Source organism: Dermacentor variabilis, chromosome 9, assembly GCF_050947875.1.
Source record: "Dermacentor variabilis isolate Ectoservices chromosome 9, ASM5094787v1, whole genome shotgun sequence".
In the NCBI taxonomy this organism is placed as follows: domain Eukaryota; kingdom Metazoa; phylum Arthropoda; class Arachnida; order Ixodida; family Ixodidae; genus Dermacentor; species Dermacentor variabilis.
In genome coordinates this window covers 66476808-66492980 of record NC_134576.1, presented here as the reverse complement: position 1 = coordinate 66492980, position 16173 = coordinate 66476808, and the positions used below count along the sequence as shown (strand labels likewise).

Below are 16173 nucleotides of genomic sequence, written 5' to 3'. Positions count from 1 at the left end.
GAGAAAGCGCTATTTTTCGTTCTGTCATCCCGGAAGAGAGGACCTATGCATATATGGTCGTCAAAGGCTGCACGAAATATAATTAGATGAAATGTCAGCTTATCTTTAACTTGGTATTGAAATGCATGACGTCGTATACTCCGTAGAGCCCAATGCTTACAAAAAGCACCTTAGGTAACTGTTGCAATCACTATCCTTGTGCTTTCAATGCGCCAACTTAAACTATCAAGACCAATAACAAACAATCGAGTGAAAAATAATGACGACGCGAAAAGTGTTTGATGATCATGATGAGAAGGTCACAAATTATTCTCAGATAGAAAAATATAATAATTTCGGTTCGCTTCTCGCACTATTTATTTCGTGCACAATTCGGTACGAAAACTTAATGTATACACACTACAAGTTAACCGGTAATTACGAACTAGATTTCAATTCAATCTGTAGCGACACGAAACTAAAAATTGTGTCACGAATTTCAAGGAAAACAAATATCTTTTTATTTCTTGCCACCACAGGGACATATGGCGATGATCTTACTTTGCAAAATTTCAAAAACAATGCTCGGTTTTAATTTTAAGCATCCAGAATCACCCATAACCCTCCACAAAATCAATTATTGCAACTTTTCATAGAGTAATTTAGTTAGCTTATTTAATGTCGCCCTTTTGAGCTTTCGCTTTAATTTGCTTGATTGTTCTCTTCTGCAGATGTCTACGCGCTGTATATCTACGCTCGGAATGGACTGTGGGTGTACTACGGTATCATGGTGACCTTAGTGCTACTGCCCCAAATCACGGTACAAGGGTTAAGCCTAAGTTGGCAGATCGCTGATAAGTGCTCTTCGAGGCCAGTTTGGTGGGCGAACCTACTGCTTATCGGTACAGCTCACACGTAAGTATGATCATGATGTGTGGTGTTTCATGGCGCAAGGGCCAGGTTTGGGACACACACGTAAGTAAGTTCGATGTTATGATCAGTGTTGCCTAAATTGGAACAACACGTGAATATTACTCTGAGGGAAACCTTTCACTAGTTCGCAATAAAGTTTTGCTCGAAGGTAGCATATTGCGGTAACTTCAGGGTAACGCTCAATTTGCGCACAATTAGTCGGCTTCAACCGTAATAGCTTGGAAGTTCACTTCGCGTTGATTGTGGCTGCGCCAATAATATAAAGATTTGGGTTGAACCGGTGGTGATGGTAATTTTAATCGCATCCCTTTCGAGTGGGCCACGACAAACGATCACCCATATATAGCCGGCATGAGGTAATTAGGCCCTACACATATTGTGATTTTCCATTCTGCGTATCTCTACTTTATGGTGTTTCGCTTCGATAAACGTGTAATTCTATATTATAAAATTACCTATGCTTGCAACGATTCTGGCAACATCTCATCCATGCTTTTATCATCACGAATATTCTAAACCTTTCGTAATCTCGACTACTGACCCTTTTAACGCTTGCATAATTTTTGAGCCACTGCAGCGCTTCTGGAAGTGGATTTTTCTTACGGGTCTTGCAGGGTAAATATATTGTCATTCCATTACGATGTGCATTCGAATATAATCCCTCATGCTTAACAAAAAAGTAGAAAAGTAGACATTAACCCATTAAAAAATGTGTGAGGCAAGGCGATATGGTATCTCCAATGCTATCCACTGCATGCTTAACGAAATATTGAAGCCATTGCAGCAGCACAGCTTAGTAGTGAGAATCAGTGGTGAATATCTCAGCAACCTTCAGTTTGCAGATGACATTCTCCTGTTCAACAATAGTGGCGATCAATTGCAACAAATGGTTGAGGACGTTAACCGAGAAACTGCCAAGGTGGGCTTGAAGTTCACTATGTAAACGACAAAGGTTGTGCTCGATAGCCCGGCAAGGAAACAAGAATTCATGATGGCCAGTCAGCCGCTGGAGAATGTAGAAGGATACATTTATCTAGGTCAATTATTCATAGGGGATCCTGGTCATTAGAGGAATTATACCGAAGAATGAAAATGGGTTGGAGTGCATACGCAGGCACTAACACATTTTGACCGGGAGTCTACCGCTGCCGTCGAAAAGAAAAGTGTACAATCATTGCGTTCTACCCGTTATAACATATGGGGCAAAAACTTGGAGGATAGCAAAGAAGCTTGAGAACAAGTAAAGGGCCACGCGAAGAGCGATGGAACAAAACATGTTAGGAGCAACGTTAAGAGACCGAACGAGCGTGGTGAGTATCAGAGAGCAAATGGTGATAGCCAATGTTCTAGTTGGCGTCAAGAGAAAGAAATGGAGCTTGGAAGGCCATGTAATGGATAAAGTAGATAACCGGTAGACCATTAGAGGTACAAAATAAGTGACAAGGGAAGGGAAGCGCAGTCGAGGACAGCAGAAGATTAGGTGGGGTGATGAACTTTGCAAATTTCCAAGCGCAAGTTGGAATTAGGAAGCGCAAGAAAGGGCTATTTTCGCATCGCTGGGACAGGCCTTCGCCCTGCAAATGACATAAAGGTAGGCTGGTGATGACGCTTATCGATCATGAAATATTGATCGCCTCGAATTGTCAGTCTCTATGTCACAAGGTACATCTTTCGATGCTTTGATGATGAGTTGCCCTTTTTTGAGCGCACACACTTGGACGCCTACGTTTCAAGCGATGATGAAAGTACTCCATTTTGGCCAAGACCACCACTGGCTAACACTTCAAGCGTTAGTCTTGCATAGACACGCGAATACCAAGAAAGTGGACGGGATACCCGCCGTGGTTGCTCAGTGGCTATGGTGTTGGGCTGCTGAGCACGAGGTCGCGGGATCGAATCCCGGCCACGGCGGCAGCATTTCGATGGGGGCGAAATGCGAAAACACCTGTGTGCTTAGATTTAGGTGCACGTTAAAGAACCCCAGGTGGTCCAAATTTCCGGAGTCCTCCACTACGGCGTGCCTCATAATCAGAAAGTGGTTTTGGCGCGTAAAACCCCAAATATTATTATTATTAAAGCGGACGGGACGACGCTGCCGTTGCAGCTTCTTTGACAAAGCGCGGCACGTGTAATACAGAAAATGTAAGTTTGGTTCTCACCTAGCGCCATGTTATTTTTTCTATATTTTAATTAAGGATAGCAATAATTTTCCGTATTCTTTATTTTCGGCTTCATTCTCCATTTCAACGTATTATTATAGAGAGACATTATCACTCTCTGTTATTCATCGCCCCTCCGTGCTTTCATTCTCCTTTATTCGTGCCATGATTTTGCTTCCTTGCGCCTGTCCCATTGTAGAGCAACTATAGGAGGTCTCTTTACGGTTAGCCTTCGTTCCTTTCCCATCTCATTTATCTTTCTCAAAATATCATGACGCGCACCCACTCTACTTAGGCCGCCAATGGTTCAATTTCCATGCTGCCATATAAATGAGAAAGACACAAAAGTATTGATAGTGAGCCCGAAAATTACTGTGTACGAACATGAAAGTGAGGCGAAGACACTTCAAAGTCCATCCTCGTGGACTATCGCCAGGCTATCGCCATTCACTTGGTGATAGGTTTTGGAATACCTTGTTTACAAACCACGGGAATGTTTTTTACACTGTTTTTCAGGCAATGGTTAACGCTGCGTGCCTGCTTTAAGGCGGCCAAGACGAAACGGCGGGAGGACTATGACGCATACACGAAGCACAGAACTGACTTCTATTTGCTGGCGGTCTGCAAGACGTTGCTGAAGTCAGCGCCTCAGGTCGTGCTTCAGATGTACATCATTTTCGACACTAAAGACTGGAGACCTCAGACAGGTTTGCATTCGTACTGCACTTCGATCTGTAAGGAACGTCTAAAACGAATGTCATATATGTGCATAATGTGGCCTTGTGCCTTCCAGAAACCCCTAGATATTTATTTTACATCATAGAATACCCAGTTGCAAAGAAAATCAGGCCCACAAAGTCTTTCGCGCTTTAAATCACCCGCACCTTAATGCTTAGGTTGTGGGCTCGGCTCCCACCAGCGACAAGTTGCTTTTTTCATCCATTTTCAATTTCCTTTAACTTGTCATTTCCACACTTCAATTAAAACTACAAATGACATTCCCCTGTGCTTTTATTGGCTTCATATGACTGGGATTGAAAATCAGGTCCCACGGTCCCCTTTGCTTTTATTCATTCCACGGCGAATAGGTTCACTTTCACGCCTATATTATTTCAGCCTAAAAACGTAGAGGTATTTATTTAGTTATTTATTTATTCAGTTTCCTAATAAGTACCAACTTCTATGGCTCTGCATTGTGAACCATAGCGATGTGCACGAGTTTTTGCTCCCCGCCTCTACTAGAGCGGTAATGAATCGAACCCGCGACCTTGCGCTTAGCATAACCACGCTATAGCCACTGTTACGGCTTGACTCATGGGTGGCAGTTGGTTTCACAAGGCCAGAAATGACCACAAGTTCTTCATGTTACCGTTCCTACTAAAGCATGAGCAGCAGATAGCTTGACGAACTTGAAATCTGCACGTATGCCGCGACATCTTGAACGGTTGAAACTGGCGGAAGACTCGTACTTCCCGCGAGCGTAGAGCGAAAAAAGGCGCCTGCTCGCATACGAGCCTGGACGATTCGGCCGCACAAAGCCACGAGAAGGAACAGTTGAGAGCTTTGTCTTACACGTGAACACATAGCCATTTGTGCAATACTAACTATCGAGTAATCGGTTAGGTGCCCGCAGACGATGGTGATGACTTCCATTGGCGTTCACGTGGAAGCGGTGCGGCGACAAATAACTAATCTAGCCCGCTTGAGCTAATCAGGTATTCTACAGGGTGACTCAACTATCAAGCACTAAGATTTAAAAATACGCAAATGTCACGTAGCTGCAACGAAGAAGGGTAATGTTGTTTGCCTTCCCTTGGAGATACTGAGATTATTTTTTGCATGCGACCCTGCTTGCACACTCCCTCTTAGTTTAATAATGAACTTCTCAAATATGAACACACGAAAAGTAACATATGCGAAAACTGTAGAGCAACATGAAAAACTCCCGATACAGCTTTGTGGTGCTGAATACGTGCTACATAAAAGCTTTTTCCGAGCGTAAAGGAAGCCCACGAATACACGCGAGATTGCCCTGTGATTGGCCGTTCGAGGCACTTTGCGAGCTTTCGTGGGATTCTTTCAGGCTCGGACAAACACTTTTGTCTAGCACGTATTGAGCAACAGAAAGCTGTATGCGGCTGTGTTCATGTAGCTCTGCAATTCTCTAATCAAAATTTTTCTTGTAACTTTAATACTTGAGAAGCTGATAATTTATTATGACTAATTATGCAGTTAGGCGGAATGCAAAAAATAATCTGAGTATCTCCAAGCGACGGCAAACTACATTATCTAGGTTCTGTCCATCTGCGTGGCATTTGCATTTATATAAATCATGGTGCATGATAATTGGGGCATCGCGTGTCACGGGGATCCAGAGACACTCTTGTTTCTTGTGCAGCACATCCCGTTCACCGCCTGAGACGACGGTGGACGAAATTCAATATATCTTAAAGGAAACAGAAAAATATAGTGCAGCACAAAGTTCATAGGTTTCATTATAGATACATCAGAGCACAAGTTTAGTTAAAAGTTGAGTGTCTGAAGTGTCTGGAAGAATAAAAATTAATTAGAAAGAAATGTGTTCGAGATGTCAGCGGCTCCTGGTTATAGTGCAGAAAGGCTACAAGCTCAATCGCACATACCCCTATCAGCACCGCAAAGAATCGTAGACCTGCCACGCGACCACGACCTTGGTGAAATCGTGGAAATCCGGAGGTAGAAAGCGGTAGTAATGACGTCACTAACGACGTCACATACAAAAAGGTGGCATGATATTTAACCGGATAATCAATGGAAAACAGTTGCCTGGTATAAACTGAAAATCTGCCTAGCAGAACGGATGTGACGTCACTTCCTCCTCTCTCGCTTTTCCTCTCCCGGCGCGCACATCCTCGATCACTCGCTAACCGCCATGGTTGCTCAGAGGCTGAGGTGTAGCGCTGTTAAGCACGAGGTTGCGGGATCGAATCCGGGCCATGGCCGCCCTATTTCGATGGGGCAAAATGCGAAAAAAAAAACGCGTACTTTATGCAAAAAAGAGTTGAGGCGTGCAGACAGGACACAAGAGTAAAGAAGTGGACAACACTAAGGTTGTGAGTTTTTAGGTGAGCGTCAAAGAACCCCAGGTGATCCAAATTTCCGGAGTCCCTCACTACGGCCTGCCTCATAATGAAATCGTTGTTTCGGCACGTAAAACCCCATCATTTATTTTTTTCCCGCTCACTCGTAACAGCTTCGCGCGCTCGCTCGTGACATGCCATGACGTCAGCACCTGAGAAACGTAAGGTGCGCTTCGTGCGCCGCTCGCTTGGGGTCTACGCCACACCATATTATGCAGCTGTACATATTATACAGCTACCTCTGCCTGTAAGGACTCCGGTTCTACAATTCTCTTCCCTGCTTCCTTTCTTACCCATACGCGAAGCATACCTTGCTTATGTCGACTGATTACCAAATAATTATTCCCTGCTTTCAACTCCAGCGGTTCTGGAAAGTGCACTTTACTTATGGTGAATGCTGATATTTTGGCTCGCTGCTGCATCGTAAAGATCTTGACCTACGTGTCTCACTGGATGAATACGTTGACGTTCCAATAAGATATGCTGAGTCGTCTCGAGATGTAGGCTGCATAACACAGATGCTTCACCTTTTCAAACAAATTTGCTCTAGTATGTTTTCCTCTATAGGCGACCTACTCGGTCCTCAGACAGCAAGGCACGGCTCGTCGTGTTATTGCACAGATGCTCCATTTGTAGTTTATTTCTTGCAATTGTTGTAGAATTTAGTTTCTTTTTCGCTTTCATTCTTTGCATTTATTTTGCTGGCTCTGTTTCTCTCCTTTTCTTTTAATTGCTCCGGGTTGTCTTGTATTTTCATTTATCCAGTACTTAGTTGCCGATTTTCGTTACCGCTTCCTTCATTCTGTGTCCACGTTTTCGGGTCAGAAATATCTGCGAACTTTAGACACCCATCTATTTTTATAAATATTTAGAGTCCGTTTTGAAAATGAATTTCGCTATGCAGTTCTATTACTCCAAAGGAGGTCCAGCCCATGCGACCCTGTACTGCTTTATTTGTGGCTTTAACATGGGCACTCAGTGGCCATAGACCCGCCGACCATTGTTTAACTGCCAACCGAGACAGGGGCTGTGTTCCAATACTCGCTGTGGACGGCTAAGTAGACGGCTAAGTGGACAGCGGCAATCTTAAGCCTAATCCCAATTCTCACGAAGACGTCAAAGTAGACAGTTTCCCGAAGACAGCATCTAAGTCAAAAACTATGCAGGTTACTTTCATGTCCTAACAAGATGGCAGCTGAGTAGGACGCTTGGAAGGCGGAGAGGAAGGTTGTCTGCGTACAAGAAAACGCAGGCACGCTATACTACAGCCTTAAGATAACCTACATCGCATTTTTCAGAAGTTTGCAGGCGCAAATACCTAAAATGCAGAAATAATGTGTGCTTTTTTCCAACTTTCTTTTTGTCAGCGTGAGGTGGCGTCACGTCGCAGAAGCGTCTTTTCCGTGCGTCTTCCAGACGGCTAGAAAAGTGTCCCATTATATGACCTCGAGGCTGCTTCGGCTGTCTCCTTAGCTGTCTACATAGGCTCTGTCCGATGTTGGCAGGAATTGGAACACACCCAAGATCTCTGACCTTAGCCACAGAATGGCGTTTGCAAATGTTAACGATGGCGGCATTAGTCCTGATATTCCTATCCCCACGCCATATTTATTGTAGGCCCAAAGCGCTGCATTATTGATGCTTTCGCTGTGGCGTTGGGCTGCTAAGCATGAGGTTGCGGGATCGAATCCCGGCCTTGACGGCAACATTTCGATGCGGGCGAAATGTAAAAACACCGGTGTACTTAGATTTAGGTGCACACTAAAGAAGTCCAGGGGGTCTAAATTTCCGGAATCCCCACTACGGCGTGCCTCATAATCAGAAAGTGGTTTCGGCACGTAAAACCACATAATTTAATTTTTTATTGATGCATTCCGTCGGCCCTTCGTCTTCAGATAACTTTTGTAGATTTTTCCCGCAGATATTTGCTTCGTTTATGTATGCATCAAAATATTTATATTGCTCGACTATGTGCATAAGCTTACCGTAGAATTAATGCTGCGTCATTATTAGTCTCTTCCTCATTTTGCTCAATTTCGTTGCACGGGCGCCTGGATGAAACCTAAGTCGTGCAAGGTACACAAGTGCATATTTCTTTGATTCAAGCAGCAAAATAAAACAGGCTTGACTTTAGATTTGTTAAATTTAACAGAATACCGTAAATGTAGGGAAAAAGATCAGGTTGAAGCCGAGGTGACGCGCGTGAATATAAACCATGGACAATGTAAAACGTGCTGAAATATTCTGGTACATGAGTGAAACAAGATACCTGAGTACCCCTCTGCTTCATAAAACAAGGAAAAAGCTAATTGTACGTGTTGGATCTAGAGCAAAATGGCACCGTCAGTTATTGTAGACAGGAAATTGGGGAATAACATTGAACAATCAATGCCCCGTACAGCAAGACGAACGTCATTGCTACGTCGCGTGAATAAATATAAGCGAAACCAAGCGTTGTTAATGCACTGGATCAATGATCCGAAGAGCTATTTCATCGCATTTTAACGTGATAGCATTAAGGAGCCCGCGTCCTGCGGACAGCGTCGGCGTCGAACGTCGTTCCGGGATCAAGATTTTCGGGCCACGCATACCCATGATGTCCATAAGACGCGAGGTATTCACTGAACTAATTGAATTTCGCAAGCTACGATACGCAGGAAAATCGTAAACTATGACTTGTACACAACCGACAGACATGACAGCTTTCGGACTGTAATTTGAATATACGGGAAAACATAATTCCGTTACGCGAGAACTGACACGAACCCTTTTTCCAGCGGTGCCACAATGCACAAACCGGAACTGCGTCCACCGTCTGCGCACGTCGGCGCGTAAATATCTGAGTCCTAGGAGTGGCGCGCCCGCTTCCTTGAAATACTTCCAGACGGCGCTTGCCTCCGCCGTATCAATCGCCGCAGTAAGAGGCGATTTGAGGTTTGGTGGAATAAAAGTAGGGAAACGTAAAAAAGGAACGGAGACGTACAAAAACGCAGTTCACAATCGGGGATCAGAAAGTTTGGTTGTGGGAGTTCATCGGGTTTTTTTTTTCTTTTTCATCGTTTAACCTAGGTAGGATATTAGGCAGTACAATAGCAAGAGCTTGGTGGCACAATCCACTGCCCCCTTCCAAAGGGGACGCTCATAAGATCCATCCATCCATCCATCGCGGTCCACGCAAGAGGTCGCGTTTCGACTAGAAAGGTCACCTTCGTACACAGCATTCTCCGCGAGCGTTTCCCTGCAAACGTGGCGGTTACATACCGCCACGTTACCGGGCAGTTACCGGGAAGCGTGAGACGCAGTCACGGATCTTCAAAAGCTATCGCGTCCCCCTCTCGAAGCCTAAGCGTCCTCCATTTTTTTATGTATGTAAGAAAGACACTTGGCGGAAGTTTGTTGATGTGTCCAGCCATATTATTTATGTGTGCTTTTTAGCCTTATCTGGTATGAAAACGATATATAGAACCAGCGTACACAATACCTTTGTTTTGGTCTATGAGATCACGATGGGCATATGCAACTTGTTATACATCGGACCAAAAACATGTTATTATAACTGTTCTAACCAACAATGAAATAATGTTAGGCAACCTTAATAACATAGTGACGTCTAAATTAGACGGCCGACATAAAGCATAATAAATAGTTTTCGACAGGGAACGCAACGAATTATATTTTCAATTTCGGCCGTTGAAGTTGCTTAGCGTTGATCACTCGAACGAGGACGTCAGTGGCGGTGATTGTCATACCTAATGTTTATGAGGAAGTTAGCAAATACGCGTGAACTTTACAGTAAGATTTATGTCAGAAAAGCAAAGTATAGAAAATTTCTTGATACGCAGTCGGCACTGCCATTCACTCCCTCATCATTTTGCCATGGTACATTATCGCCTACGACTTTGATCAGCGGAGGCGACGGCCAGACAAGAAGACAGCTACCTTCTGCGACATCATTTTGCACTTGATATGGAGGATTGGAACAGTATCGTCACGCATCGTTGCCATGGTACTGATGGCGATAGCGGACGATTCCTGGACATTCGGATACTTTGGTAAGTGCGCTAACGTGCCCTTAGGGAGTACGTATGTGCCAAAGCGCGGATATCGTCGAGCTTCACGCTCCATTTCAATTTCAGAGACCATCTTTGAAGCCAGCGTACACTTGAAGTGTATAAAGAAGAAATCAGTCTCCTTGTTTCTTCTCTTTTTTTGTTTTCGCAGACTCTGAGAATGTAGGAGGACTCCAGTAAGAAAAACGAATGATTATGCCAACAGTAGCATGCAGCTACAAAAAAAAAACAAGTTATCAGTTTGACGCAACACACGCGGATTTTACTCTTGCAGTGCAGCCGCTGCACGTCACCATTCGGAAGGAAGAGAGGGCGAATAAAGCAATATAAAGGCAGTAGTGTCCCAAAATAGCCAGAAACAAACAACCCGAAAATTGCTGCAAGAGGTTTCGCTGAGAGGCGGTGACTCCGGTACATGTACTCACCTACGGGGCAGAAAATTGGAGGCTTACGAAAAGGGTTCTACTTAAATTAAGGACGGCGCAACGAGGCAGGGAAAGAAGAATGATGAGTGTAACGTTAAGGGATAAGAACAGAGCAGATTGGGCGAGGGAAAAAACGCGAGTTAATGACATCTTAGTTAAAATCAAGAAAAAGAGATGGGCATGCGCAGGGCCTGTAATGAGGAGGGAAGATAACCGATGGTCATTAAGGGTTACGGTCTGGATTCAAGAGAGGGGAAGAGTAGCAGGGGGCGGCAAAAATTTAGGTGAGCGGATGAGATTAACAAGTTTGCAGGGACAACATGGCCACAATTAGCACATGACCGGGGTAGTTCGAGAAGTATGGGAGAGGCCTTTGCCCTGCAGTGGGCGTAGCCAGCTGATGGTGATGGTGATGAGAATGATGATGCTGACTAGGCTGCCACGACACGCCCTCTCTAGGGAGTCGGGAAGACGGAATGACTATAAGTATTCTAATCGGTCTGTCAATGGAAGTAGTATTACATGATTTAGAAAAACTGGACCGATACCCAAAACGCCTAGTGACTGACCAGATGCAGTTATGCTTTTATCGGTGTGCCAATTGTTATTAGCAGTCAATAAAAACAATTGGTATACATAAAAACTACTGAGTGAACAGTCATTCGTCTACCACGAATTAGAACATAATATTTGGCAAAAGTACATCTCGCGTTATGGAGGTGCTTTTATTCTGTGATAAAGTATATTAGGAAACACCAAGATAGTGGGGAAATGTGCGAGGCGGCACGGCATGATCTTGTCTCGTTTTTGGAGTCACTTAGGTTCAGTGTAAAGGAAAACAGAAGAATACTAGCAAGAAAGATGAAAGGATGGGCGTTAACGTCAAACTAGTTTATTTCGTGACATGTTCGAACATTCCTTCAACACTCCAACTGAGTTGCGCTAAAAGCAACACAATATCAAAAGAATGCTTGATAAGAGAAGAAGTGTTGCTGACATATCATGTCGAAGTATTTTTCAAGTCCTAATTTGAAGGGTAAGTGATTTAACATTTAGCACAGAAACATTCGATTGACCTCTCACTGTATGCACTTAGACACACAGGAAGATTGAGTTTGTCTCTCCTTGTGTGGTTACTTGTCTTGTGTTTAGCAATGCCAAAAGAGATATTTTAAGAGGCAGATGTGTGTGAGTGCCTAATATTTCGCTCACTATGCAGGGGATCATGTAGTTCCGTGAAGTCGTAAGCTACAGTAGGCATACTCCCTCAGCAGAGGGCACAGTCGGTCAGAAATGTTTAAGGAGCACGTGATCTCAAAAAACGCTGAATATCCAAGCAGCTTTCACAATAGGCCGTAAAAAAGCACATCACGGTATTGTTCGCGTATGCAATTAGAGGCTGCAAATTTGAATTCCAGGCTCCGTTGTCAGGCTGTAGAGATATTGAGTTTTTCTAACATGCCATGGTCCATGAAATGTTGTGGTCAACAGTACTTCAGCGATATTGCCCCACTGCGAACGACTACCTCAGTTTACTTCCCTAAGTACCATAATAGGTGATTATTGTAATTAAACACGTCGAGCGTGAAAGAAACTTCAAAGAAAGGCAAGCGAAAATTCACGCAGAAACTCCTCTTTGAGTTAAGTATGAGTTAGTATTGTGCCACTACCTCATCTCCATGGAGCCCGGTGTAATTATTAGCGTTATGAAGCATGATCTGAACAGTATAAGCCCTTATCAACCTTTATTGGTTGTTATCAACTTATCGGACTTTATCCGCACTTTATCAACCTTCATGGTCGGCGTCAACCTTATCACAATAGATCCGACCATTATCAACTCTTATAGGCCCTTATCAACCTTTATCGATGATTATTAACCTGATCAGAATTTCTGCGACCATTATAAGTTCTTATCGCTTTCTAACACCATACCCATCCGTATTGAACCATTATAACAGTGATGCGACTCATATAACCCTTCATCACGCATTATCATTCCAATCAATATACTGACTGCTCATCTGTCTGTATTGTGTGACGTGAAATTTATGAGGCCTCAGTGGTCGGCGGCATTTCGATCAGTAAAGGGACGCCCCAACAGAAGGCACATCCTGCCATTGCCGAAACGCATCGGGGATGTGTTGTGTTCGGCATTGCATTTTCACAAAAAATCTGAGTGCCCTTCCACTCTGTGAACAAGGATGATCCGCGAAGCTCTGTATGTGGACCCCTAATGGCGAAGTTCACCTCCACCACGGGTCGGCCCGGCATCGCACAATCTTCGGGATCAGCCCACGTATGGGGAGTGCTTAACGCCTGCTTCGCCTCCGCCGCGGGTCGGCCTGGCATTGCGGAACCTTCGGGATCGGCCCACGTATGGGGGTGCTTAAAGCCTGCTTCACGTCAACCGCGGGTCGGTGCGCTATTGCACAATCTTCGTAATCGGCCCAGGTATAGGAAGTGCTCAACACCTGCTTATCGTAGCGTAATCTTCTGCGAATGTTTATTCCACCATCGCCAAAACTGTCAACAGAGTCCTCGTAGAAGTTGTACTCCTCTAACATTTGTTTTGTACCGCCAAGAGAACGCATTCATGTGGTTCAGATCTATCCACCTTCTGCATTTGTCGGTGTTTGGCCCATGAGTAAGAAACTTGGCTTCTGTGCATGGGGTCGTACTTTCGAAACTTACCACTGCCAGGATTCTTCCTTTCAAATTTATTTTGTTTACACCTTTACTTCTTTATAACAATTTCTCTTACGGACGGACGGGTCTGTTCGATCACTGATCGTCTTGTAGTGGTGTTTGTCCACACTGAACATTTTCCAAGTGCGAAAAGTTGTGCTAGGTGTTTTAGGGGTTCTTGTTGGAACTGCTGGCCTCTGTGAGAAGTACTTTCAGACATTGTCCCCTACAGTGCTCTACAACAAAGTGATCCCAGATCTTTGGTTTCTCCGGCTCAATCTGTCGCAGACTTTCGCCGTAGCCGCACTATAATTGTTCGCGTCTCTCATTAGTATTCTTTCATCCTCCCATGACAGTTTATTTAGGAGGCGGTCAGACTGGCCGCTTCCGCAATGGACAGAAGTTAGCGGGGGCAATAATGCATGTACTTCATTGTTCTTGTACGTACGTACCTACAATCATTACTTATTTTCATCCTGATGGGGAGTGCTTGAGCTTTGCTTCAAATTAACCACTGGTAACCTGGTTGGCCGGCTTCTTATAGTGTAACGGTATATTTCGAAGCCAAGCAGTATAATATTAGCAATATATTAACGATAATATTCATAATAATAATTGCCTCTGGTTTCTTCTTACTGCAGCACTGTTCTCATATTTGTCAGCTATGAAGAAGCGCCATGTGTGGCAGAGTGACACCACGGTACTGAAGGAAAAAACTTGCCACTTTCCGAATAAATTTTAATTTTTTTTCAATGCCTGCAGGAGGCAGAATTTTGCCAATATACTTTTGTGAGTAGAGCCTTGACATATCGTGCGGAAGAAAAGTGAATTTTAAAATTTATTATTTCTTCCCACCAGGCAGCTGCTTTGTCATGACAGCGATCGTCGCCGTCATGTTGATGGAGCTTCAAGACCGAAATCAAGTTGCGCCAGACGTTCCGTTCTGGCAGAAGCTGGCACACAGCACCGCGATGGGCACATCCCTCACATTCTGCTTCTTCAACGTAGCCGACTCTTCCTCCCGTGGTGGGCTTAGCCTCATGTACACGTACGCCTTCATGCTGAACGCTTTCGCACTTCTGGAATACTTCAGGGTGTGGACAATCACTGGCGAGCCATACCACGGCACGATAGCGATGAGCATTGTGCTCGGGGCATTCCTCCTAGGTGAGTTCGCAATACTATCGACGGACATTCCAGTTAACACGGCACGACGAGTGAGCCAGGCAGGCGGACTTTGTTTAGGCTCTCTAATTCTAAAGCTAAATTTTGCTCTATGTCACTCTCACTGCCTTATTTGTAGTGAAACACTGCAACAAGTTTGCAGTTTTCGCACACACAGTTCAATAAACCATGTGGAACCGGACAAATGTACCATCAATGTGTAATGAAGTTCATACTTTTGCTACTAACAATCTCTATGAAAAGGATGAAGTTAAGCGCTTTAACTAGAAGAAATTGTTATTCCCGTTTAATTAAACTTCTTCTAGCAGGCTTGAGCAGGTCCTTTCTTTTTCAATTTTTATTTGAAGAAATACATTTGGTAATGATAGCATTCAATCGATTGGTCTAAGTACATTGCACTAGTCGACCAACTAGGCAGTATATAGAGCATCTAAATGTATTTAACAAACCTGTGCCACAGATTTATTGTATCAACTTGACATGCTATCCATTATTTGTCCAAATTGAACAATTCAAAATGATGTTCCGGGTGTATATAACAGTATCTTATAAAAACCGTGTTTTATACACTGAGATCAATGATGTTTTAAGAAAAAGTGTAAGAAAAAATGAAAGTATATTCAATGTCAAATCAATGCAGTGCATGTAAGAACCTTTGCGTTACATTATGCATTGGCCCCCACAGACAGACACCTTGCATTTTCTAATTTCGTTATAAATTTTATTTTGTTTTAGAGGCAATTCCGAACAGGACATCGCCAATTTGATTAAAAACACTTTGAACGTAATACTGGAGTCTCTTGCTACCATAATTGGTATGACTACATCATTTACCGTTCTCTTGAACGTAATGTTACATATTTGGGAGCTATCTTGAAATCAACACAAAAATAATACTGCGAAAGCACCACAAAATAAATAGTTGCTGTATTCGTTGTACACAAGGAAGAACGCATGTTTTTTTTTTTATGTCGGCTGATTTAAATGGAGAACGTAAGCTACTGTATTTACAATTCGTTTAATTCTATTGTTCAAGGTTTGCTTTTTATAGTGTAAGCAAGTGCCATATAATGCTATCGCATACACTAATATGGATCCAACTGATCTTTTGTATATGTTTATCCGCAAATTCAGTGGTGTTTTCCCTCGCAAATTGTACATGATTGCTGCAGCGGTAATGACAAGCGCAGAGCGTACAATGCGTGCTAGCCATCGTGTCCGCTAAATATCACTTAACTAGGTGCCGCGGAAACATCTGAAATTTCAAACCGAAGGCCGTTTTCCCTTCTCCTGGTGGCCGCCGTGCTCCACGATGAAGAGTGACGTACACGTGCTAGCGCGCCTACGTACACGTGTTTGTGCTGTGACGTCGCTCGTAGTGACTAGTGACGTCGAGAATTATCCAAGGCAACATCTGTTATTTGTGTAATCTGTTGCTTGAATTGATGAATTAACGTTGATTGAAATAATAGAACAGACGAACACATGGTCTGCGTGTTTTCGTTTTACTTCGCACCGCTGCAAGAAAGATGTACTTCCGTTTCTTCTGCTTGTTTCGACGTAGTGCTGCGGCGCACGCAAACACCGAAGATACGTCATTTTCTATCGCTTTCCT

General features: G+C 43.7%; 1 protein-coding gene across 1 annotated transcript in view; it reads left to right on the top strand.

The window, feature by feature from the left end:
• The window catches only part of LOC142592771 (uncharacterized), a 100796-nt gene that overhangs the window by 66011 nt on the left and 18612 nt on the right, over positions 1-16173 (top strand). The window contains exons 6-9 of the mRNA XM_075704437.1: positions 711-894; positions 3588-3778; positions 10033-10242; positions 14232-14540. Coding sequence (XP_075560552.1) covers positions 711-894; positions 3588-3778; positions 10033-10242; positions 14232-14540 — 894 coding nt within the window. The remainder of the gene's footprint in view (positions 1-710; positions 895-3587; positions 3779-10032; positions 10243-14231; positions 14541-16173) is intronic.